Below are 25613 nucleotides of genomic sequence, written 5' to 3'. Positions count from 1 at the left end.
CAAATTACTGTCATCAAATATTGTATATATTGTATATTTTTTTAAAGCTATTTTGAAGGAAGTAGTAACATGTTTTAATCGATCTGCAATTGTGGCCATTGTAGACAAATCAAGACAATACAAGGGTGTTATTAGGCTGTTTTTTATTCTTTTGACAATGTGCCGTACAGTTTACAGCCACATACACATATGTTTTTGTTTATACATGTGATCTGTAATGACCAAAACAAGTGAACCAAAGAATTTACTGTTTAAGTTACTGTTCAAATAGTGTGATGCCAATTCTATAAAAACTGTGTTTAAAAGTCGGTCAATGTACAATGTCAATTTATATGATGTGAAACCGAATACCCAACACCAAAACTAATACTGTGTTATATTTATTTTTTTAGTATTTAACTCGCATCTAATTCAGCACTGAAAATTGTATCAGTAACCATTCACATGGTTCTCATTCAAATGATCTTCTACATGTTTTCCTTTGAACAAACTGTAGTATTGTTAATTGACAAAAACACAATATTTAGTATGTTAGGGACTCATCATCTCAGCGAAAAAACCATTAAATTATTTTTGACGTATTTCCATTTTCAGTTCTAAGACTCATGTGTGATTTCTCATGTGTGAGCACTATTTTGCAGCCACACCCCAATGAATGAACTCTTAATGTCCATCCCTCAAAGAAGGTCAGCAATACTTGGTGAAATCCCAGTAAGGATGTATTTTGAAAGATCAGTATAATTCAGAATGAGTTATCATAGACTTGCTCCAGTTGTACACCAGCACAATCAACCCCCAGGTCTATCTCTACTGAATAGGAAAACATCCAAGTGCATGTCTCATGTTAGTGTGTTTATATGGAGGTGAGTGGTGTGTGTGTGTGTGTGGCATCTCAAGCCTTGTCCTCCTGGCTCCGGTTCACATTGCTGCTCCTCAGACGCTGACTCAGTTCATCAGACAAAACAGTACAGCAGGACTTCTGTGGAAAACACAAGATTCAGAAACGAGTCTTAGAGCGCATAGAGTTTTAGTTGAGTGAACTCTGTGTATGTCATCTAAACTGTAAGTAGCCAGTTTGTTCCGTTCGCGGGTTGAGCAGAACAGGATCTAGTAGTTTTGGGTTCTTAGTGACGTAGCGAAAACGGGTGTTGCACCGAAAGCTGTGACCCATCAGAAGCTGTGACTGCAGAGGCACTGCTGTGACAGTTTCTGATGGGTCACAGCAGAGCCTGTCTACAGAGAGCCTGTCCACTCCCCATTAAGCCCCATTGTACCGAATTTGGTTGCAGTTCCACCAGAGTTCCACTGGGGGTGATCACCGGCATGAGGCAATGAGTGGAAAATTATATGGAGTCTATGGAGCTAGACGGCTAAATTTGTCTTTTTTCGCCTGATAGTCGTTGAGAAATCTGAGATTTGATTGTAGTTCAACATGGATTATACATCCGAGTTTCATGTTATTAACTGTTTAGCGCTCGAGGTTACAGTTACAGGTTACATTTCTAAATTGGAGTCAGATATTAACGAGTCAATCTCCCTGAACATCTAACCAAATTGTTTCACAGTCGGAGACAAACGCAAGCGTCCCTGGCATTACACACAGTACATGTGCGCCAGCATGTGGCTCGTACCCTCTGCTCCCCAGCACTGCTCCGGGTCTTGGAGGTGAGCTCCAGGAGAGCCAGCAGGACCCCCAGTCCCAGGCCCAGGCCCAGAATCAGGAACATCCCCTTGAGGCTGTGGGGATGCAGGGCCGAGGCTTTGGCCGTGTCGGTCACGCAGCTGCTGGCCCACCACTTACTGCGCAGGTAGGCCAACTCCCCAGCCTCACTCAGCTGCAGGATGGCCACACTCAGGTTCTTTAGTAAGGGAGAGCCTGGAGGAGGACACAAACAGGAATGTATTGACCTGATTTCATTTCCATTCCTGTACCCTCGTACATGAATGAAGTCTGTATATATTAACTAAGAGGAACCGACGAGCAAATCGAGTAGAAACGGGTGTTATTTGAATTTCTGCTGTGTCCGAATGGTGATTCCATAGACAGCGGGCTTACCTAGTGTGGCTGCGATACTGTAGCCCCTCATCCCGATGACCTCGTGGGCTCGCACGAGGTCACAGTGGCGGGCCACGGCCAGGTCAAGGGAGACGGACTCTCCAATAAAGGCATAGTTGCCCTCCCTGGCTCGCCGGACACCCTCGTCCATGGACGAGACAAAACTCTTGCTTCTCTCCATGTGCTCGTAGATCCTGCGGTAGGCTGGATTGTTTGAGTTCTGCAGAAGACGGAGGGAAAAAATACAGAGGTGGACCGCCATGTACGAGTCGACTCCTGTAAGCATGAGGGGGCCATAAGTGAGTAGAGTGAGATGGAGAGGGGGGGGGGAGGGTTCCCTCACCTTGAAGAAGGCTAGGGTCGAGGAACCAGCCAGGGTCCCGAACTCAATCGCTTCCTGGTTGGCCAAGTCCTCAAACCCTTTCACCGACAGGGAGGTGGAGTCAGAGGACTGGGAGGAGCTCAGGTTGGAGAAGTAGCAGGCCAGGAGCACGAGAGCAAACAGCCACCAGGTGCAGCAGATGACCCGTCCTGACAGAGCCTTAGGGTGGGGCCCGGCACCTGAGCATCATCACAGAGAACTGAACATCAGCGCACCACTGTCTACTACTGAAACATTCAAAGGAAAGCACCGAAAAACATGAAAAAAAAAAAACTTTGAAAATTATCAATAATACCTAGGTGGTGATTTTCAATGGAAGCCTTGCAAAAGCATGAACATCATCTCATATCAGAATAAGTTGAAGATAGTTGAGACCTTGTAAGGTGAGGGCTCCAGCAGTGTACCACAGGCTGTGCAGGAGGGTGAAGCTGTTCTCCTCTGTCTGGGGCTGGCTCCATTCACATGGGCTCAGTCTGGTCACACAGCCACCAACCAGAAAGGTTTCAAATATAAAGGTCTTCAATCATAACATGACCCCCTTGTCTAATAAAACATGAATTTGGATCATAAGCTCAGACAAGACGGATAGAACCAGACAAACCAAGGCCCCACCTGGCTACAATGAAGATGCAGGCAGAGGTTCCCAGGTAGGCCAGGAGAATTCCCCCCCAGGTCTCTGCTGAGAAGGGACTCAGGAAGTCAAAGAAGCCGGCCTCCTCCACGATGTCCTTCTTCAGCAGAATGCTGATTCCTGTCTGCATGAATGGCTTGGTCATGGCCACAGCCTTCTCCCTCGCCGCGGTCAGGGTCAGGGGAGCTATAGCTAGGTCCGCTTCCTGCAGGGACATTATACGGATACCACAAACACACACACACACACACACACACAAAGATGACGTCTTAGCAGCCCTGGCTGACCATTATGAATCACACAATCTGTCAGAATACAACCAAAACGATTCTGGCGGACTAGGTAGAAATGCAGAATGTGGAATGACGTGCGTCCTCACCCCTCTCACCACCTCTCCGATCATGCCGTTCCAGTCGCCATTGTCATCCTGACGCCCGTAGTTGTTGTCCTTCACCAGGTGAACGCTGTATTTGAAGCCGAGCTTCTTGGAGAGCTCTGACAGCAGGTCCATGCAGTAGCCCTCCAGCTGGGAGCCTTTGGACATGGTGTACGGGTCTTGCTGTAGGAGGAGACATCAGGAGGCTTTATACTGGGTCTGTTCATACTTTTTGATTTGCTCTTCATACATTTTGCAGGATAATTACACACTTGAGGATTGATATGCTATTACCTTAATGGTTGTGATCCTCAACTCTGATCTCACTAAGGAGGAAAAAGTGCAGTGGAATTGAGAGTTAACATCAGAACGCTAATGGTCACTTGATAACAGCATGGATTCATTCAGCCTTCCCTTGATTAATTGGTCTTTCATTTACACAAATCAATTACACTAATCTATGCAATGGAGCTGATGGGTGTAACCATTCTAAGCCACGGATGGATCCAGTGAGTACTAGCAGCCACTGCTAATGATGCTTTAGCCTTTTCTCTCCTGTGACACTGAGACTTTGTCAAAGTGTCTTTCCGGACTTCTTGCTGGCTCGACATCACTGAGTCGCTGACGTTGTTCTTTTCCGGGCAGGAATGCCCTTCCATATTTAGCAGGGGAGAATCAAAGGGGCCTTTGTGCGGTGCTGTGACCATCCCCAGAGTCACTGACCCTTCCACAGATAGAGAGGTGAACGTGGGGATGCATTGACTATGCCCTCCCCAGCCACCATTCTGGTTTCCGGTATCCTAGCGATCTGGCCGCTCTCCTTTCTCCCAGTTGAAAGTGCTCCATTACAACACCCCCAGTCTATAAACAGCCACAGACCACTAGAGTGGGGATCCAAATCATGACAAAGCCACGGCGCTGTGGGGTTTGGAGGGCAGTCAGAGAGTATCTAAAGCCTTGATTCAGGCTAGGCCCTCTGGGCCACAGCCATGCCACAGGGGTGATCTTGACACCCATTGGATCCTCCTATTCAGGATGTGACACGCATACAAGCTCTTCAGGGACCTGTCACTTTTTCCCCATCTCTCAAACACAGGCCTTCTTGTTTGTTGCTTTCAATTGATTTATTACCATTTTTGTCTGCATGTCAGCTGGCTTGCTTCCTTTTCTATCAGACGAGGTGGTGCTGTGTGCCAGGCAGGATATAGCACATAGCACCCCTGGAGCCCCTGGCTTTGATGCCTTGCCCAGCTGACAGTTTCCCCCATTTCTGACACCACGGGCCCAAGACATGTCACCACATCCAGCAGTGAAGACATGAGGAGTCTGGCAGAGAAATGACTAGCTAACTGTCAATTTGCCACCACAGAAACACAACAAGTGCTTTGAATGGTCAAACTGTTTCAGTATCAACCATCGACAACTAATGATTTCTCATATTACTCTGTTTTCATCTAGGATATCTTTCCCATGCCAAAAGAGCTGTTCGGCCTTTTGACAGTGGCACAAATCAATTTTCTCCATAAAAAAGGTAAATGTATTGTATATCTTAACTCAGAAGAGAGTAGACATTTGACTTACCTGCAGTGCAGGTCCCAAAGTTCAGCAGATGCACCATGGTGCACAGGATGAACCCTAAGAGCATCCTCATACTGACACCTCTGGTCCAGCATAACGTACAAACATAAATACACAAGACAAAACATGATCAAATACCACCGTATCCCCAACAACCAAAACTAAAACAATACCAATGAAGAAACATTTAATAGCATAGCTTAAGTATTTTTTCCCAAGTGTACATTTAGTAAAAATGGAAAGTTCATTACCTGACGATTTTTCTTGTTGTACTGTGAGACTGCTGAGTGGACGACTTCTGTGGAAGACTGACTTCAATGAGCCAGACTTGGTCATCGGTGGATTACAAGTACTCATCCCAGGAACATAGGGGCTGCAGAAACAGCCAATCGATTTGTGTGGGTGGAGAGTGTAGACCGCGTATAAAATGTGGGTGGGGGACAACAGCTGTAGGTTGGAAAATAAGATCAACTTAAAACACAACCATGTAAGAGTTTATTTTAAATAGGGATATATAAAGTTATTGGACCTACTTTGAGGAGTCATACAATGCATTATCAGGATAAGGCTATGCTGTTCTCAGTATTAGTCCCTGAATGGTCCTATACAAGTTGTTTACAAGGACAAAAACCATGAGTCCGAGACCGATATGTATTACAATTGAGTTGAACATAGGTTACACAGTATTTCACCTTAAACATCAGTCCAGCACTTCACAACCATTCACACAGGAAACATTGACTTTATATTTATTTAATTTATGTATTGGCCTCTCCAACTGATATAGAAATCTATGGACTGACAAAGAGAATGTAATCCTACTAGAAACATTGGTTTACAGTCATAATGTGTTTTGAGCTTAACATATTTTACCCAATAAAGAGAGAAATCTTTACACTACACACTTAATAACGTTTTGGACTTAATTATTATTCTTCGTAATTTGATGAAAGGAAAATAGTATAATTTCAGACCTTAAGGGATTTAGAAGGGGAAAAATAGGCATTCAATAATTACTATACGTGTAATAATCATTATCATCACGTACCACATGCAGTAAAGTTCAAGCGAGGACCAACTTGTTGGTGGTAATCACCACCATGTTCAAATTCCCACGGAAAACCTGTCAGTGATCATAGAAATATCCAGTATGGTACATATTTTCCCATGAAAGTGTTTTCACCACACTGATTAGTTCTCCTACATCTAAACTGGAGTGAATAGAGGTATAGAATGTTATTTGGGTATTGGCACTACAACTACAATGACACCAGGGTTTCCCGCAGCACTTTGCAGTTAAGTCGGCCGCCTAAGCAACACGCCTGCCATTTCTACGTTGTAAAAATGTTTTTAATTTTAATGAGCAATATCTGCCGTGTTGCTCCTGTTTTCTCCCTTCCATTCCAAACCGTGACCAACACCAGTCTCCCTTCTCTGCAGAACGCATTGGAGGAAAAACGCATTGGAGGAAAAACGCATTGGAGGAAAAACGCATTGGAGGAAAAACGCATTGGAGGAAAAACGCATAGGAGGAAAAACGTCCCCCCCGCTTCACCGGCAAACCCCACCAACTTAACCAACACATTTTCTGCTGGAAACCCTGATGACATGTAGACATTGTCCATGTGTGTGCCAGACAGGTGTATTTGAATGTCTGAGGCATGCGTGTGTGTCCCAGCTGTTTGTCCCCCCCGACACTAATCGGTGAGCCAGTCTAGTCGTCCACCTTGCGCGCCAGCCGACAGAACGTCCAGTGGTGCTCCACGGTGTTCTCGTTGGCCCGCTCGCTCATGTGATGCACGCGCGTGTTTCTGATGGTGAAGCCCTGCTTGGAGATGTACTCCACCAGGTGCACCCTCAGAGACACCTCCTGGTGGTAGTCGCACGGCCCGAAGGTGAAGGACACCTGGAAGTCCCTGGTGTCCATCATGTGTTTGTTCCACTTGGTGAAGCTGTTGGAAATCCCCTCCAGAAGAGCGTGCACCTTGGTGGTGATGGTGAGCTGGGTGATGATCACCGCCACGGGGTTGGAGTACTTGGAGAGCTTGCGCGTGCTGGAGAGCTCCACCACCTCTTCGAAGGTGTCTAAAGGGTAGAGGGGCTTGGTGTCCCCCAGACACTGGATAAGAGGCTCGATCTGGTAGAAGTCGGCCTCTTTGCGGAGAAGCTCCATCTCCTTGAAGTCGAAGGGCAACGTCAGCTCGGAGGTGCGGAGAAAGTTGAGTACGTAGCGGAAGAGTGGACCGTCTCGGTCGATGAAGTAGTGTCCCTTGGCGTCCCTGGTGGTGGGGAAGTCTCCACGGAACATGGCACCCAGCATGGAATCAGGGTAGCGCTGTAGGGTTGACAGGGACGTGGTGTACAAACAGCCTCCCACGTTCAGCATTACTGGATCAGTCATCTGCACAACAGGGGGTTTACACTGGGTTTTTAGGGATGTACGTAAAACCAAAATTACCACCCCAAAGACTAAAAGATGGTCAGTCACAGAAAAATGTATTTGATATGGAGTTTAGTAAAAGGAGCTGTTCACAGTATTTGGTTGTGAACATCCTCTGGTTGAGACTCACCATATATCGCCAGTCTCCATTCTCCATTTGAAGTATTGCACAGGTCACCCCTATTTCGCCAGAGGATGGTTTCTATGACACCGAACACTTTTCACGCGGTCACATGCAACCGCAATGTCACTCGACCCAGGCCAATGTAACACTGCAACGCATTCTGCAGAAACGAATCAGCAAACACACATTAGAAAACAGATGTCCAACTGTCCTTTTATCACCACCGGCGATCAACTGTAGCTATTTCCTTGTTCCCTATCAAAGCTAGAGCTAGATCATTGAATAAAGCATTTCTACAGTTGTTTGTAGCAAGCCATGTTTCCCTTGTGTTGTGTAGCAATGTACTTTGCTACTGTAGCACGCCACAATAAATATTATGAATCGTTAAGCCATTAATGGGCTCGGCTCTGGCAAGGCTTGGTAGCTAGCTTGCGGACTTGCTAACATTATTAGCTCAGACAGACAGTGCTCACTGCTGCAGTACCTGAGCCTGTGCGTGGTGTTGCATGTGTTCATCCAGTTTTCTGTCAAGTTCTCTAATCAGCTGAGATTAACTCAAGAGCAACCTATCTATCCATTCTTAACATAGTTAATAATATTTGATAGCTACTAGTAATATAAATATTCCAATATTGACGCGCAAAGGTAGCCTAATAAAACGCTTTGACAATAAAGACTGTTTGGGTTGGGTGAAGCAAGCCTGATTTTGGAATCTAATTTCCGGTTGATTTCACGTTCAAAATAAAGGTCGCAAAACGCAGAACACAGACGCTTGAAAAACACAACAAAACACCAATGAGGATACATAATTTTAACCTGTCACAATTGTAAGACTATTGGGGTTAAAATAGTGAAGCTGGGAATATTGCCTTTGTGTCCCTTAAACATTGTGTGAAATGGATTCAGGAAGGTGAGAGTAATAAGACAATTTACTACATTTATTGCATACATTGGAACCCCCACTTATAAACCAAAATGATAAAGTATGTCTCTGGACTAATGACGTCTAGTCATCCTTATACAAAAAAGAAATACTTTTCCCTGCCCAAATTACTTTGCACTGCACATATGGTAATGATCAAAGCCATTGAAAAAATTACGTTTCCTTTTCAATGGCTCTGGTTATAATTGGGAAAGATCCTGGGTGTTTTTTTTTGTTTGTTGTTTTTTTTACGTTTTTATACGGCTTATTTCAAGTCATGCTTTTATTTTGAAGGCAAGATTTTAGCATAAAAATGTCAGTGGGTTTATTTCGCTAGTATTCCTTTTGATATGCGCATATATTTTTCTCTTTGTCCAGTTTGAACCTAGTCTGTATAAATTATGGAGTTGGATTAAGATATTTAATCGATATTCCTTGACAAAATGGCAATTAATAGACATTTCGATATTGTGATAAAATGGGAAGTTTATTTCTGTAACAGAGCCATTTACAGCAACAATATACATAGGATTGTTACAATACAGGCTATAATAAATAGTTTCCCACAATAATCCATTCATTGAGCTTTTTATGTTTGGGTCAATGATATCTACAATACAAAGCCACTGATTTCACTGTCTAATGAACCAATCCTTAGACAGTTGCAAGTATTTTTTTACCTTTCATCTAAGAATCAGAAATTAAATGAACACATGTCCTGGTATGTTGTTATGGACAGCAAAGGAGGAAAATGTAAGGAAACTGAGTGGAAACATGGATACAGTATGACAACATTAAACATTCAGTGTCTTTTTCACTGAAAAGATTATGTCTTTAATCTGGGGAACGCTGTTGTCTTCCAGAATCTTAGCGTAGGGCATTGGGATGTCTACACCGGTCACTCGAGTGGCAGGTGCATCCAAGTAGTTAAAAGCGGGACCTGCAATAAATGGGATGGTAAAAATGTATGATCAGATTTAAGGTTTTTACTGCTACCATTTAAGGCAGTGTATAGGACATATAGTCAACACCTTATTGCATTAACAATGTATGGACGATGCCTTACATTCAAACCATTTGCATCGCCTACAGTTGCATCAACAGGCAATAGTCAAATCACTTACCCTCCATGACCTTGGCGCAAATCTCAGCTCCTACCCCAAACTGTGGCCATCCGCCCTCCACCGTCACCAGATGGTTGGTCTTCATCACACTCGCCTCAATGGTCTCAACATCCAGAGGTCTGATGGTGCGCAGGTTAATGACCTACAGATGGAAAAGTTGTGTTTTCATTCATTCTACTAATTTCATAATTCTAATGTTACTGAGGAGGCTGATGATAGCGATGCATCCCTCTTACCTCACATTCAATCCCGTCTTTGGCCAAGACGACAGCAGCGTCCAGACAGTGACTAACATACCGGGAATGTGTCACGAGACTGACGTGAGTACCTGCAACAAGCAGCATGGATAAAGAGACAAACTGTTCAGGATAATAACTCAAGATTGCACATGTAAGCCTTGTCAACTAACAAGAATGGATTAGTAATACGAGTTTAAGCATCAGACAAGATTGGAAATGTATTGCTCTCTTTTTTTCCTCACCTTGTCTTTCAACCTTGGCTTTTCCGATGGGAATCGTAAAGTCCTTGGACTGGGCGTCCTCTGACATTTCAAATGCAACTCCATACATCAGCTCATTCTCCAGAAAGACCACTGGACAAAACATTCAGAGATAATAGAGTTTGATTTGATTTTCTTGTTTCATGGAAACAATGTGAATGTCTTAATCATATGACACAAATCCCATCCTCGTATGAGCAGCTCAACTGGCAATTTCTAAACCGCTCACGGTTTATAACTACTTAGAAAAAACATTCTAACCGGGATTGTCATCTCTGATGGCTGCTTTGAGGAGACCCTTGGCATCTTCAGCGCTCCATGGACTCACTACCTTGAGGCCAGGACAGTGGCCATACCAGGCTGCGAAGCACTGGGAATGCTGGGCAGCCACACCCGCAGATGCACCGTTAGGCCCCCGGAACACGATGGGGACAGACTGACGGCCGGCCGACATGTAGTAGGTCTTAGCTGCAGAGTTGATGACTTGGTCGATGGCTTGCATAGAGAAATTAAAGGTCATGAACTCACAGATTGGCCTCAGTCCTGCCTGGAAATAGAAAAAGGACAAGCTTTTTTTCACTCATACAAATCAACAGATGGGTCACATGGAGGAACAACATCCTTGTGTTTGTGAGTGACTTACCATTGCAGCCCCGACTGCAATACCAGTGAACCCCATCTGCAGGGAGGATGTCAGACAGTTAGTGACAACAAACCCAACAAAGCATTACAGTGGCGAATCTAGCAGACGCCATTTTCTTTTACCTCTGTGATAGGCGTGTCGATGATGCGTTTGTCTCCATACTTCTTCCACAGCCCCCTGCTCACCTGTGAGTTCACAGTTCAGAGTGATGTTATCAGTTACCGTTTGTTAACCCACATCATAAATAACACTGATAAGGACACATTTGACATACAACTGGAATTATATGAAACCCTATCTTAATTTATGAATATCTACAGAACTAACCCAACGACAATCACGTGTTCAGATGCAGCCATTTGTTACCGAGAACGAACACAATCACATCAAATCTAAAAAAGATTTCTCTAACCACTGGATACTTAGAGTGAATTGGCATGATTCAAAGTCATTGTCCTGAGAATGTGTCAATGTTATTCGCTCACCTTGTAGGCACCGTCATACTGTGCCACTTCCTCCCCCAGCAAGAAGACTCTCTCATCCCGCTCCAGCTCCTCATCCATGGCCTGGTTAAGAGCATCTCTGACTGTTACCTGAGTTCGAGAAGAAGATGAACACCATTCACATCTTCATGTCATAACTAATATTGATATGAACATAAATCTTATGTTCATATCAATATCTATGTTTATTAATCTAGGTCATCTACTCCGGCAGTGGAATTTATCGCTTCCCTCGTATCTATCGCTCTCGGTGTCAATCTACAAGAACTGATGCAAAGCCCAAGCTTCATGAGTTCAACAAAATAAAGATGAGTTGGGATGTCTTAATAGACATCCCAAGTCTCCCGGAAGTTCCAGGAACTTCCCTGAAATGAGTCTCTGAAGGTTGGGATGTCTGACGTATGTTAAACGCGGCACAGCCAGCTACAGATGTATTGTCTGTCCTGACCGGACTGAAACGATTTGACAGCCCGGTTGGCCAACCACATTGGCGACATCGTTGAATTATTTATTTTTTTAATACATACTATCCTACCAGTAATATAATTTACTGTCACACTGTCATCGCTTCTTTACATTTTCAGTCCGTACGAGTTTTATAGTTTTGAAGGTTAGCACTCTAGCTAGCTCTAAGCTACATCTTCACATTGGAAAGCAACCTGCACAGAAGCCGGTGACGTTTTGTGGAACTCCCTGCGCAGGACAACCGATACGGCATTCTGTGGAATACAAAAGAAAGGCACATGTCAACATGTAATCACCACAAGCTATACACATTTTAATGTTTTAAAATAAATCTGATGCATACCCTCCCTGAGCGCAGAAAACACCTCAACGACGCCATTTTTGTCCTGTCCTCTGATACAGAATGCGAGTGTCTGTGTAGGATCGTGATTTGGTCCAATCAGAGCTAACGTTAGTGTGGTGTGTGGGGTGTGTTTTTTGTAGAAAACCAATGGGAATGCTCTGCGATGGAGGACGCGGAAGAGCTGTCAAAATCCAAGGGCAAGCAAGCCAGCGTCTATGTCTCAACACATTAATAAATAATTTCTATGTATGTATGTATGTATGTATGTATGTATGTATTTGAAAAGCCAGAGGAAAACAAAATTTAAAAAATTGCTGTGTCTGATTAAATTTATTTTAATATCTTGCCCTACCTAAATTCTAGAACGGCTGAAACCAAGAGGAGATACATGCAAAGAAAATTCCAAAGACACACATTTCAATCCAGTATTTTTAATAAAATAAGTATAATTGGACAAGGTGAGAAATATAGGTTTTCCTCTTGCAGTATAGAACATATAAAGCCAAAAAATAATGCAACAAATGGCAATGGATGGATTTATGTGCCTGCCAAAAATGTTTGGAGAAATATATTTCACTTTCCACCTAAAGTGCATCTTCAACTCAACTCTCAGCTATTTATACCCAACTCTTTGCTGCCATGTTATATTTTATACCCCAGTTTTCTCCAAAACAATGAGTTGAGAAGCACACATAAAACAAAAAGTATTCACCCATGTGCCAACATCGGTAAACTATGCATCTTCAACACAGTTCAATCCAATTAGTAGTTTCTGCAGATTGGTCATGATGGAACAGGTTTTGATATTCCACCCATCAAAAGTCTGCTCATAATTGAAATATTTGATTTATGCAAATCAATAATAACTGCCTTTCACTGAAAAATACAGTTCAGTCACTCACCAGTTTTCAAAAACTGAAAGTAAATATATTCTGTTTAAACGCTCATTCATAAAATACATATTAAACCAGGCAAAATATGCTGATAGTACATAATATTGTGCAAATAAACCAAATACAGATGTCTCAAAAATAAAACACAGGTTTTCTACCATTACTCTCACTTGCAACAACACAAGTATACATGTAATCAAGCCATTATGAGTGTACAAAACATAGTATGTGGACATTTTACACAGTAATGCAGATTGTAATTTTGCTTTTTAAACTCTCAATAATCTCTTCCTCCAATACATGATACAGTGGTAGAGTTGTTAATGTCAAATCATGCCATTAGCAGACATTGAAGCCTCTTTTTGTAAATAGGATAACTCGCTACAAATTATCCCTGTATATTACTCACAATTATCTAAGTCCAGCATCATTCTCAACCCAAAAGGTAAAGTGCTGCCAAGAAATGGTCCATAACATTGGCTGTATATGTTATGTAGTCATTTGTGTGAACGAAATCATGACACAATATTCCAGTTATTCTCATTCCCAATTTAAGTCAACATCAAGGGTTGGAGAACTGGTCTTCGGTGTGATCATGACAACTCTGCTAATATCTTTAGGCACATAGATACATTTGGCACACTGTCAACCCAACAGTCTTCTGAGTGCAGAACCCCAATGCTTGAAACACAAGCAGGATAAACTTGTTGAAAATCAAACAGTCCCACCCAAATTCATGTAGAAGTTCTTGCAGTCGTATTGCGATAGTAGAAGCGATGTGCAAGCAAACCGCATAGCGACAAGTCAGATTCTCCTGTAAACCAGCGGGTCCTGTCGTCACCGACTTCCTCACATTTTGCGAGTAACATTCAAGTCAATGCATGGGAAGGTGGTGATCAGAAAACATCTACTTCAAACATGGACATTTGTCCAAGGAGTTCCTCTTCCAGAAGTTACCGTAAACAATCCAAACCTGCCTACCTGAGACCAGGCCATTTAAGATCCAGTCCCTTGCTTCAGTCTACATCTGAGAGGGAATAACTTTATTATAAAAAAATAAAAATAAATGTTTTAAACCAAACTAAAACCATTTTGAAACCCGGAAATTTTCTCCAAAGTGGTACTTATTAAATGTGGGGGATACTGCGATCGCAGGTCTCAGCCCTCTTCAGTTTTCCTTTGCTGAAAGTCTGGATGGAGCTAAGCAAAGCGGTGCGGGTCACTCCATTAGTCGATGGTGGGGGGTTGACGGACTGGCCTGGGTCACTGGCCGGGGGCGGGGGCGGGGCCAGGGGTGGAGGAGGCGGGGGTGGTGGAGAGACTCCTGCATGGATAGAACACAACGGTCAGACACAATAGTCTATGTCAGTATATTTACAGTCCATTCAACCAGCCTGTGAACTACCCATCTAACCTCACTGTGGTAGATCCTACAACAGGCAGTGCCACAATAGTGAATAATACATCATCCAGTAATGGCATTTACATACTCTTACATTGGTTTGACCAAATGTTCTGGCTAAAACCCTTATTATTTAGGTATATTTCTTTAATAAACACACACAACCATGACATTGACATCACAATCTACAATGAAAACGGAATAGCCTAAATCCACAGGGATTTAGGATTCAGTTATATGTGACAGCTGTTGAAACACAATTGCTCGAAGGTGGGTGACAGAAGGGAAAGTTATTCATAGAATCATTGCAGATTGTGACATTTTAAAGCTGTATACACCCTTTTCAAAGCAAGCAAAGCCAAAACAGAATGATGACAAGATGAAAATTGGCTTCCTCCATGGTGTTCGTGCTTAAAAGAATAGTTGTCACTGATGTTAGTAAAGAAGAATGGAGAAAGATTTGTGATATATTTCTTAAACAGCAAATGACAAGCTTGAACGTGAGAAAACATTAACAAATGGACTGCAGACTGGCATGCAGAGCTGCTTTGACAGTGTACCAGGCAAAAGAAACTGGCTGCAAACTAGGGTATACCACAGCTTTAAAAATGAGAGGAATCATTTATTTAATTTACTTTACCCAACATGTTCAAAATGGGGCATGCTCTACTTGGAAGACAGCACAGGGAGGAAAAGAGAGAGGTAGATGAGGGTTATTGTTCATTTGACATTCAGCAGTACAATCAATCACAGCGTCAAAACGACCAACTTCAACAGTATGGAGAGACACGTCGTAGAGAGGAATAGGAATGATGATGAACTTGAAATGGATGGAATAAGACATACAGTAATGACATCACCTACATTATAAACAGCTCATGTTAAGACACCGGCTATTAATAGAATATCTGCTCAGACCCATGTATGTACAACCCTGGTGACACATTCAGTAACATCTTATCCTTGTCATATCCTTGATCACATACTTCATGGACTTACAGACATCAAGCGTAATAAAGGGGAGTAGACGTTATAGTTGTTTGCTCCGGTGCCAGTTTACGAATGTTCTGTCTCTTTTTGACCACAAGGGGGAGCACATTAACCACAACTCCAACCATAGCCAACACAAACAGTTCCCATTGAAAGAGAGCTGCTGGTCAGCTCAAACACTCAATAAGCATCCACCGTGTGCTGAGCCAGCATTCCCACAGGGATTGGTTTTGATGGTTTTGTCTAGTGACTGAATAAGGTTCAATAAAGCATTAGGTTGTACAGTACAGCAGTAGGCGGGCTGAAAGGGGTGTGTGTATGTGTGTGGGGATGTGGGGGGGGTTATAGGTCAAAACGGACGGAAGCATCTAGAGCACCAACCTGAGGTGGATGGGGGTGTTGGGGAGGATGGAGACGTGGGTGGGGAGCTGGCTCCTGAACCTGGAGGGGAGGGGGAGGGAGAAAGCTGTAGACTAAACTAATAATAAGCACACATACATGGGCTCTAATATTGGAGAGTATATGATTATATATATATATATATATATATAGTTTGGACACATTTTCCCATTAAAAATGTTTTAACCATAGAACCAACATACCAGAGTTGTTGTTATATTTTACAGCCAGGTCCTCCTCGTTTTCATAGGTTGACTGCCTGGACTTCTGCAAGTAGATTAGTGATATAATTCTGCTAGGTACTACAGCCATATCAGCACACTCACAAGGCCAGACAGTTCTGTAACAATGTAGGTCTTTTTTTTTTAGTCATTTAGAATGTCATTAACTATAATCAGTATCAATACAACAATTCAACGTCATGGGACAGATTTGGCCAGCAGGAGGGCAGACACAATGGGGCCAAGATGGCCAAACAGATTAAAGTCTCCCTCCCTCTCTCTCTCTCTCTCTCTCTCTCTCTCTCTCTCTCTCTCTCTCCCTCCCTCCCTCCCTCCCTCCCTCCCTCCCTCCCTCCCTCCCTCCCTCCCTCCCTCCCTCTCTCCCTCGCTCCCTCGCTCCCTCCCTCTCTCCCTCGCTCCCTCCCTCTCTCCCTCTCTCCCTCTCTCCCTCCCTCCCTCCCTCTCTCCCTCTCTCCCTCTCTCCCTCTCTCCCTCTCTCCCTCGCTCTCTCGCTCTCTCGCTCTCTCGCTCTCACACACACACACAGGCTTCTCTACCTTTCTGGCCAGAATCTTCCTCTTCTTCTTCTCCTCCTCTGATCCATGGTGGGACTGAGCTCGCGTCAACCTCCTGTGCTGATGGATCTGAGGAACACATCACAACCACGACCATTATCAACCATAACAATCATTAACAGTTGGATATGGCAGTTTGAAACACACTCCCAAGACACACTCCCACAAAAGATACACTGAAATTAAAACCTGTCAGACCAACCATTTTCTGCTCCTCTTGAAGTCGCTTCTCGAAGCCTTCTCGGGCGGTCTTCAACGCATCTTTTAACTTGGTGGGGATCTGCATTGAAGGAAGACAGTATTGGTGACTGAAATAGCTTTCTTAAAAGTTAAGTGAACCTTTATACCTCGACAGAATAAAACAAATACATTTGTCCTGTAGGATGTTCCTGTATGTAATATGGAGGAATCCAAGTCAGGTGACACACACACGCACCTTGAACTGGAGCTTCTCTGAATGGTACAGAAGCACGTCGCTGAACAGCCTGCAAGCACCAGAAGAGACATTGTAATAAAACGACATATCAATCCTGATCCTGATTGGGTAATATCCAGAACAGCTGGTCACAGTGGGGATCCTGGTCATGAGATCGCTTACGTGTAACCCTTAAATTCATTATTATATAAACCAGAGAGAGGGGGGGGGGAATTAAGTTATACATGTACCAATAAAGACATAGGGACATCTTTCTGTGTAACATAAGTCAGTGTTTCTCATGGGGGGTGGAAGAGGACATTAAGGACACTGCTATGAAAGCAGAATTGAATTACAAAGAGGGATGGGGCTGCCCTTCATTCTTCCTGAAAGTTTGCCTTTCAAGTCTTCCGCCGGCGGAAAGAAACAGAGAAGTACACAAAGGACATAGTACTCGCGTAGTATACTGGGTGTTCTGAATGAGGGCTGATTTGAGCTCACGGTGTCTGTAGTAGTTGCGCAAGAGTGGGCATCCCTGTCTTGCAGGCCTCAGTAGACAGGATGGATTGCAACACAGAGACTGGAGGCAGAGGAGGGGGGGGGGGGTATACAAAGAAATCATTAATCCTTCCGAGAATTGTCAACTGATACTGTATCCCACAGTACATTTGCAGGCCTTCCCGTTTTCGCATTTGAACGGCAAGCTAGAAAGACATGCAGTACAATGTACTGAAGGATTATTTTCAGCCATTAATATCAGCAGTCACTGCAAGGTTTTATGGACTGGTGTGTGTAGAGTGTCTTATTACCATACTATGACTCAAGTCATAGGCACATACCCACTGAGGTGGAAGGTGCCGTTGGGTACTGGTCCACAGGCACTGTATCCGGAGGGCTGCCGTACGTCATTTCATACAGTAAGTGACCAAACGAGTAGACGTCGATGCTCTCTACGGTCTGAAGTCATACACAAACACACAGGCTTGGTTGTGAGGTCGAGAGAAAAAAGAATCCAACGCGTCTTGTAAAAACGGCATCCTACGACAGGAATGTGCATGACTCGGGTTCAACGTCCTACAGACTGTGTGCATGCATGTCGCTGGTTCTTACGTTGATTTTCCTGAACTGGGCTATGTAGGGACGGTAGTAGGACGGTAGGCCCAGAAGGCTGTTCTCTATGTCCAGCAGCTTGCAGGTGTTGTCCTCCAACACCACGTTGGAGGCATGGAGGTGGCCATACTGGAAGCCCTTATCATGGAGAAACTTCAGGACCTGCATTTGACACAAACAAAAACATGGTAGGATTATGAGATGACGTCCCCTCTTACAAAGTCCCTTAAGCACCTGGAAAGAGTGCGGAAATGCAACGATACTCTCTTTCATTGTATTAATGGTGGTTGTTGGTTGAGGTAGACAGCCAGGTCCTCGGTGTGATCTTTGGTGTCACACCAACCAGACTTGTGGAATCATTTGACTGCTCGTGGACTAGGTTTGCCTCAGGCTTTATCCTATACCAATCCATTCTTGTTGCCATGCCTGAGAGGGCGTGCAAGTAGAGCATGCTACTGAGACAGCGGGGAGAATGAGGCCACGCCCACATGTGAATGAGAAAACGATGCGGGGCCCACCTCCAGAACCTGGCGCCCATAGAGCTTGATCTGCTGCAGCTCCAGGCCCTGGGTCTTCTTGGGGTTGCAGTACTTCTTTATGAAGGGCTCTTTGGGCTTCACCTGAGGAAGGGACACACAGACACATCAAACACCCCTCATGCCACACTGTGTGTCACATACAAGTGGCTTTTGTCTTTAGAACACCCACACAAGAAAAAAAGACGATTGTTGATCGCGAGCACGAGCTGTTAAAGCGAGAGTCCATGGAGGATGTATACAATCCTTTGCTGACTAGACGGTAAAACGAAGCATGTCAGCTATATTAACACCCGTCGACAACATGCAAGAGGAAGTTATGCATTAACTGAAAAACCTTGCTTGGTATATTGTTGAAACAAAGGTCAAGGAGAGGCAGTGTGGTTACCTTGCATATATGGTCTCTCAGAGTGCCTTTCTCACTGAACAGCCTGATGAGCAGTGCTGAGGACTCACTGGTGTTGGCAAACGTCACTGGGTAGATGTACGGGTTCTAGAGAGGACAGACAAGATCTCAACTATGACATCTGGCCCAACTCCATGACAAATATTTCACTTCCATCTCAGTTTGGATGCTCTCTGTCAACCTTCAAGCCATGTCTGGCCATTCCGTTGAGCGTATCAGTTTGAATTTAAACGCATGTTAACCACCGGAGAATGTGAACTGACAGCAGCTCGTTCGGGACACAAATAATCTCATTGTGGTCGGAGCGTTACGATGTTTTGTATCTGTGGGGCGATGCAGCAGTCATGGGACCCTGGGGGTTTTTCCACCCTGTTTCACTCACACATTAATCAGCTGCTTGAGGGTGAATTCAAGGGAGAGGCCTGAGAGAGGCTGAAGGCATGGAACCAGCCAATAAACACAAGTGATTTTATACTGGTAGTTAGGGCTGACTTGTACTATAAACATAGGCTACAGTACGGTGTACTGGGAGAATAGTGGTAGAGTGGTAGAAACGAGTGTCTTAGCAGATCAGAGATCGTCAGTGGAATAACATACATTGGGAAACTGAGAGATGGTTGTTTAGTAGACTGTAATCCCCCCCCACCCCTCACCCCCTTCCCCTGGAACTAAGAAGGAATGCAACAGATGAGATTATGATTATTCTGTCTCACGGGGGGGGGGGGGGGGGGTGTTCATCTTCACGTAAGTGATCGATGATATCGACTACACTAAATAATGTATGTGAACACTTATGGGGGTTGGTTCAAGTGTTCCTGAATCAAGGCGGTACGCACAGCCAGTGTAGGGAGCAGCTTCATTGTAGACTGAAGGTCTTTGTCTGACAGGAATTTATCTGGACCCAGGTCAACCTATGAGACAGGGCGAAATAAAACCACACAATTAGACTGTCCGAACGCTAATCGCAAGCTGTGGAACGTTAAGAAATGACTTGACACTTACCCAACTTAATACTTGGCGTTCCTTTGGTAGATCTTTGTTTTTTATAAGGAAATATTTCTTTCGTATCCTCCATCCTGCATACATAAACACTTTGTTATACATAGACAACTTGGCTGACAAACATGTGCATGTAGACAATTGTCTGGGAAAGATACATAACATTAATTTACCCTGTCACACTCATTAAATAAAATCAAGGTAAAGACTTGACCTCCTTACTAATAGTAAGCAGCACATTTCAATCCAACCTCATTTGATGAAGCATTATAATACTAATAAAATGCTATTTGTCATATTTATTTCCTAATAGGACATGACATGGAGGACTCATGACCTAGGGAGAGATTTCATTACATCAGTCTGATACTGACAATGGGGATCTTATGTTCTGTCTTACCAATGTCTTTCAAAGGCTCCACAACTTCCCACTTTGGGTCTGATCTGAAGAACATGGACACCTGCTGCAAGGCGATTTCTGCAACAGGATGTATGGTTCAGTGAAGCAATCTCTTAAGAAATGGTGCATATAAAGAAACCAATTTACTAATCTATGTTAACATTCTTTTTTTCTTCTTCTAAATGTCCATGTGTTCATGTACCCATTACTGGGTATTAGTTACACAGACCTGTGTAGTTGGCAGAGTAGTTATTAGGATCCAGGAACTTTTTGACTAGTTCACAGCTGGAGAGCACATGGTTCTGGGTTATGAAGTCTAGGTAGGCCTGGAGTCCTCTTTGTCTCTCTGCTATGAACTCTCTGTCCATGTTCCCTAACAGCTTCTTAGGTGGGAGAGGCAGGTTAATGCCAGAGACCTGAGAGTTGGGGAGAAGGGAGAAAGTTGATGAGTAAGAGTGTGTGTGGGTGTGTGTTTGGAACTAGAGAGACGCATAGTAAGAGAGAGTTAACAGTGTGGAATCCGAGATTCTAACAATGAATTCCGCAGGAAATTCCCTTGTAAAACCTCAGCAAAAACAGAGTTTCCCCTGAACAATGCAACTTGGGCATTTTGTAAAGAAGAAATACCATTTCCAGGAAGACAGTACATCTGTCTTGGTAAACAGTAGAGCTCTTACCAGCAGACTGTTATTCAGCATGTCAAAATCACTGTATCTGCGAATGACCTGCAATAAAAATAAACATTAAACAGTGATGGGCATAATATGTAAAACCAAAACTCCCCAGACTAGTTATTGATGTTTTCATAAGGAAACTGGTTCTCATTTACCTGCCAACTGTTATCTGAAGAAACGCCTCTTTGAATACGGATTATGTATTCCTGGAAGAGGAAGAAACGATAACATAGATAAACATTTATGAATAATGAAGTGTCGTCTCTCATACTTTTATTCTTGCTTACTTCTTTTCACATGACTGGTCCATGATGGTTTTGAATAAACCCAACCTTTATCACTGCTCTTTGCTCATGCATGCCCATGGGCATTGTACAAACAGACAAAGAAGCCAAGACTAAGAACTCATGTAACTCATGTTACTCCTACACAATTTTTCTCAAAGGTCAGTTTTAATTAGGCTGTTTCACTGCAAGGACAAATTGTATATCCTGTTGACCAACAAAAGGATGTGTGAAAGGACGGTAACTGAACCACGCCACGGCAACAGTTCAAAGTTCTGATTTAAGCCTCTTCAGATAATCCGGACCTGGACCAGCAACAGTACTGAGGGAAGTGGAACATTACATGAGGTGTTTTTATAAAAAATCTAATCTGGGAATTATTTCCTTTCTTCTAAGTAAAAACAGTAGGCTCTACAGGTTAGACCAAATCGTCAATCTGTTTTTCAAATCTACCTCAAAGTCAAAGGCAATCTTGACTATGTGTCCTGTGATAATGTGATTTAGCGTTGCCCTAGGTTAGGTATTTCATATTATTGATCCGAGGCTCTACCCTATGTGTATGGTCGTACATTTAAACGTCTCAGATATCATTTCACCAGCACTTCAATTTCCCTTGCCAGCTAATAGCTACGTTTATCGGACCGGTGATGAACAGCGTCACATGATAGGAACCAGCTGTATTACTGTCAAAACAAAACGCCTGTATTCAAGTTCAACTAGCAAATTAGCAAGCTACCACAAGCTTCTACCCAGCTACACATTCAAAACATTTACAACATTCTGGCGGGGTGATTGCTGATAAGAAAGAAATGTAACACATTTACAGCGTTGTATTACACAAATCGTGAGTTGCAAGTTGACGTATTAGGAGCTAGTTTGACTTCAAAGCATCCAAATGGCCTCTGCTAGCAAGCAGTAGCATGCTATTTTACATGACTGAGCGTCTGTTTGCTCACAGCTAAACTTGTGTCAACAAGACTGGCAAGCTAGCTTACTTCTAGCTATGCATATCCTCTTCAGCTAGTGACTCGATAAAATGGTGAAGCAGATATTGACATTATGGAAAGTAACGGTAGCTTGCTATTGCGCCTTCCACCATTTCGCTCACTTACCGTATGTGACTGTAAATTCTGGCTCGCTTCGATCACCGCGGTCAGAGCAACTGTATCATCCAACAGTACCCTTCCAGGTAAGGGCTTCTCCAAAAACGCCATCCCGACATAGGTACAACCACAATGAGGCCGCACTTAAAACAATGACATGCGGATATATTTAAATTCGACTAAATGTTTAGTTAACTACGTAGCTTGATCTTTCAGTGATAACGTGAGCTGCACTGTGCAAGTGACAGGACGGACAGGCTGGATGGCTTCCGACTCTCCCGTTCAACGTGGTTAATGAGGCTACGTAGCAGCTCCCCGCCCTGAAGGTGGAGACATTCGACGAGGAATCTAGTTTTAAGGAAAGGAAACTGAAACATAACCGATATAACCTCACAGGTTAATTACATCCCTGAATACTATATTGGTCATAATAATCACACAAATATGCAAGATTCAATCGTTTCAATTTATTTAATGTAGAAATATACTAGGTTTAACAGACTAAACTTGTGTAAGTGATGCTTGGGTGTTTTTTGTTTTTGTCAGGATGATTGTATTACCTAAGTCTCTTATGCACACACACGTCTCTTAACCTGATCCCCGAAACATAACTAGCTTCACATCTCAAATGTCTTATCTTCGGACATCCGTCCTTAATGGACCAGATCTAATAAAAAATAAACATTGTAAATATGGTTGGCGCACACACACCCCACACAAATAATTTGAGTTAACATATTTAGAAAGTGCAACTGAAATAACCGAAATCATTATCCCTCTTCTCATGGTGTTTGTTTGTCCTCTGGCATCATCACCATCACCTCTCCCTCCATGACCACTTTGTCTTTCACAGAGCAGGTGACCGCTATGAAGGCAAATGACATCTTAATCTTTTTTACCTCCGCCTCAGCCAGAACCTCCTCTCCAATGTACAGAGGAGCAGGGAAGCGGATTTCCTGATAGAGGAATATGCAGCCTCGGCCAGGCATCTTAGTCCCCAGTACAGCCGATATGAGCCCGTTTATCAGCACGCCGTGAACAATGGGAGTTTCAAAAGATGTGGTCTTGGCATACACTGGGTCCAAGTGGAGGGGATTAGTGTCTCCTGTCAGCTCAGCGAACACCGCCACATCTGTGGCACTGAAGGCTTTGGTCAGCGAGGCCCGCTCGCCAACATAGAGGTGACGGCTACCAAGTAAACACGTGAGGGGGTTGGTGGACCCCCTGGCTTCAGCACAGTTGAAGGATGAGCACCTTTGTTTGGATACGACATTTCTCCAAATACTGTTCATTCTTTGCATTTTGGTTCCTCTCCAAGTGTTCTTCTTTCCACCCAGATTCCCGATTACAGAACTAGTTCACGACTGTTTCCAGACAGAGCTAGCAGGAAAGGAGACACCTAGGGAGACCAGTAAGACAAGTTCAGGTATGCCTTTGACAGATCCAAAAAGATTCACATCATTGCATACTTGTTTCAATTGTTTATGTTGGCTCATTCATGGTCACTTGTTGTTAACTGCAGTCTATAGAAGAATACTTTTGAGATTAGTACGTGATGGATGGCAGCATTATTACAGCCTACCTGAAGGATTCTGAAAGCACACTGTTCATTCTTATAGAATCCCAAAAACGTCAGGGCACTCCACAGCTTCACAAAGCCACTGAGACACAAAGGGCCACAACAGTAGATGTAGTGTACACATTTAGCAGATAAGCAAAAAGGTTAACTCATTTAATTGCAGTTTAAGCAATTACCTGTTGCAAACACGAAGCACAGCAGTTAATGTCTTCTCATCAAATTTCAACAGGTCAAAAGGTGATGCTGCTCCAACCTACAAACGGGATGAGGGTGCGCCATGTAAACATAATTTTGTGCTGCAAGTGCATATTTTCGATACAGCGAAGTGTCGTGACAAGGGCTGAACAGAATGCTACATTACCTCTCCATACAAATCTCTGAGGCCAGTGATGATCAGCTGCTTCAGTTGGACCGCACTGAGTCTGGTGCTTTCATTCTCCAATTCTCTAATAATAGATTGATGTATACTTGAACAGTCATGACTGTAGATGCATGTATGGTGTATAACCAGGTGATCATGCTAGCCTTTGTTTTAAATGGACACAAATCTACTAAATGAACACTGAACACATATGAGGAAGTTGTCATTGCCGGTGTTGTCACTTTTTGCTACTGTAGCGCAAAAATATAACCCTAACCTTGTACATAAGCTAGCGCAGCATCTGCTGGTTGCAGTTCTGAAAGGTAACAATAATAATAGGACACCAGCGTTTAACATCAGCACACAGTGGACCTAACTGCAAGAAAGGGGGCTGCGTTGCATCAAGGATGGCATTGGTCGTCCGAAGCATGCATTCCTGACTATAGATCCTTTATTGTCCTGGTCATGCACGTTTGGAAAGTAGCAATATTTCTAAAAAGTGTGCTTTGGAAGTACAAGGACACAACATTTCAGATCATGGGAAGGTTAGAACTTACAAGGAGATTCTCATATAGTGGTATACTGATGCGTTTTTGTACACAACACGTTCGTAAGTTGCAGGTCCCTCCACTTTGCCAGCGCGCCGCATTCTATTATGGTTACAATCGTGTCCCCTTGGCCTTGAAACAAACAAGTAGCGAATTTAGGTCGCCAGCGTTATTTGCTTACTCAACCACTCAAGTCAGAACAGGACTGTAGCTGGCTGGACTGCGTAAACGTTCACTTATTTAACATTAATTGTGTAATAACTCATTGGAATACAGAACATTGCATGTACTTGGCCTTGTGTTTGCTAATACCACGTTAGACAAGCTATATCCGTCATGCATGTGGAAGTATGCTAGCTAGCTAGATGCTACCTAGTTAGCGAGACAAATTTATACTACTCCACGCCACAAAAATATCCCACGAAATATGTCTATCTGTACTGCTATACTCACCAATTTCACAAATATGTTTTCTTTGGTAGAATCCGCATTTAAATGTTAATGAGTGCCAGCAAGTTTGCTTGCTTTTTGACCCCCGCCCACGTGTTTGTCCTCCAGGTGCGCGTGCGCAAGACAACTTGTAAACAAGGGCTCTAGAGGGCCTATATCGCCACCTAGCGATTAAGTCGGAC

At 43.5% G+C, this 25613-nt stretch overlaps 6 protein-coding genes across 9 annotated transcripts; all 6 read right to left on the bottom strand.

Moving 5' to 3' along the window:
• Positions 1–126: 126 nt before the first annotated feature.
• Positions 127–6194, bottom strand: grik6 (glutamate receptor, ionotropic, kainate 6). The gene is made up of 11 exons (XM_084705187.1): positions 6072–6194; positions 5275–5470; positions 5027–5106; positions 3740–3771; positions 3449–3628; positions 3051–3274; positions 2814–2911; positions 2400–2617; positions 2057–2276; positions 1632–1876; positions 127–979 (listed from the first exon to the last, which is right to left on the bottom strand). Exons 3-11 carry the CDS (start codon positions 5094–5096, stop codon positions 893–895), a joined length of 1374 nt encoding a protein of 457 aa, XP_084561313.1. The 5' UTR covers positions 5097–5106; positions 5275–5470; positions 6072–6194; the 3' UTR covers positions 127–892.
• kctd6a (potassium channel tetramerization domain containing 6a) lies at positions 5500–8288 on the bottom strand. 3 transcript variants are annotated; one of them, XM_084705188.1, is made up of 4 exons: positions 8072–8288; positions 7594–7747; positions 6750–7424; positions 5500–6146 (listed from the first exon to the last, which is right to left on the bottom strand). In XM_084705188.1, the coding sequence occupies exons 2-4, from the start codon at positions 7618–7620 to the stop codon at positions 6087–6089; spliced, it is 762 nt and encodes a 253-aa protein (XP_084561314.1). In that variant the 5' UTR covers positions 7621–7747; positions 8072–8288; the 3' UTR covers positions 5500–6086. The 3 variants fall into 3 exon arrangements, with proteins under 3 accessions (XP_084561314.1, XP_084561317.1, XP_084561316.1); XM_084705191.1 differs by having other exon boundaries at positions 6750–7358; XM_084705190.1 differs by having other exon boundaries at positions 5500–7424.
• Positions 8289–8977: 689 nt separating this feature from the next.
• Positions 8978–12194, bottom strand: pdhb (pyruvate dehydrogenase E1 subunit beta). Its single transcript, XM_084706235.1, has 10 exons — positions 12087–12194; positions 11938–11997; positions 11261–11368; positions 10898–10960; positions 10776–10811; positions 10394–10679; positions 10115–10225; positions 9870–9961; positions 9634–9775; positions 8978–9449 (listed from the first exon to the last, which is right to left on the bottom strand). The coding sequence occupies exons 1-10, from the start codon at positions 12120–12122 to the stop codon at positions 9304–9306; spliced, it is 1080 nt and encodes a 359-aa protein (XP_084562361.1). The 5' UTR covers positions 12123–12194; the 3' UTR covers positions 8978–9303.
• Positions 12195–12501: 307 nt separating this feature from the next.
• On the bottom strand, positions 12502–22779 carry pxk (PX domain containing serine/threonine kinase). 2 transcript variants are annotated; one of them, XM_084704215.1, is made up of 18 exons: positions 22503–22779; positions 21262–21312; positions 21110–21157; positions 20662–20848; positions 20433–20510; positions 20036–20109; positions 19870–19944; positions 19016–19120; positions 18610–18711; positions 18092–18253; positions 17821–17938; positions 17483–17561; positions 17003–17051; positions 16769–16846; positions 16549–16635; positions 15974–16037; positions 15753–15812; positions 12502–14303 (listed from the first exon to the last, which is right to left on the bottom strand). In XM_084704215.1, exons 1-18 carry the CDS (start codon positions 22602–22604, stop codon positions 14107–14109), a joined length of 1716 nt encoding a protein of 571 aa, XP_084560341.1. In that variant the 5' UTR covers positions 22605–22779; the 3' UTR covers positions 12502–14106. The 2 variants fall into 2 exon arrangements, with proteins under 2 accessions (XP_084560341.1, XP_084560342.1); XM_084704216.1 differs by having other exon boundaries at positions 14247–15047; positions 22503–22776.
• A 161-nt stretch (positions 22780–22940) lies between these two features.
• LOC146273165 (hydroxyacyl-thioester dehydratase type 2, mitochondrial-like) lies at positions 22941–23794 on the bottom strand. The gene has a single exon (XM_084704224.1). The coding sequence runs from the start codon at positions 23792–23794 to the stop codon at positions 23276–23278; it is 519 nt and encodes a 172-aa protein (XP_084560350.1). The 3' UTR covers positions 22941–23275.
• Positions 23754–25572, bottom strand: rpp14 (ribonuclease P/MRP 14 subunit). The gene is made up of 6 exons (XM_084704226.1): positions 25435–25572; positions 24991–25113; positions 24434–24518; positions 24249–24325; positions 24076–24154; positions 23754–23892 (listed from the first exon to the last, which is right to left on the bottom strand). Exons 2-6 carry the CDS (start codon positions 25080–25082, stop codon positions 23839–23841), a joined length of 387 nt encoding a protein of 128 aa, XP_084560352.1. The 5' UTR covers positions 25083–25113; positions 25435–25572; the 3' UTR covers positions 23754–23838.
• Positions 25573–25613: the final 41 nt, after the last annotated feature.

The sequence above is a fragment of the Hypomesus nipponensis genome, chromosome 9, assembly GCF_054491055.1.
Source record: "Hypomesus nipponensis isolate SF chromosome 9, ASM5449105v1, whole genome shotgun sequence".
In the NCBI taxonomy this organism is placed as follows: Eukaryota; Metazoa; Chordata; class Actinopteri; order Osmeriformes; family Osmeridae; genus Hypomesus; species Hypomesus nipponensis.
This window is presented reverse-complemented; position numbering and strand designations above follow the sequence as displayed.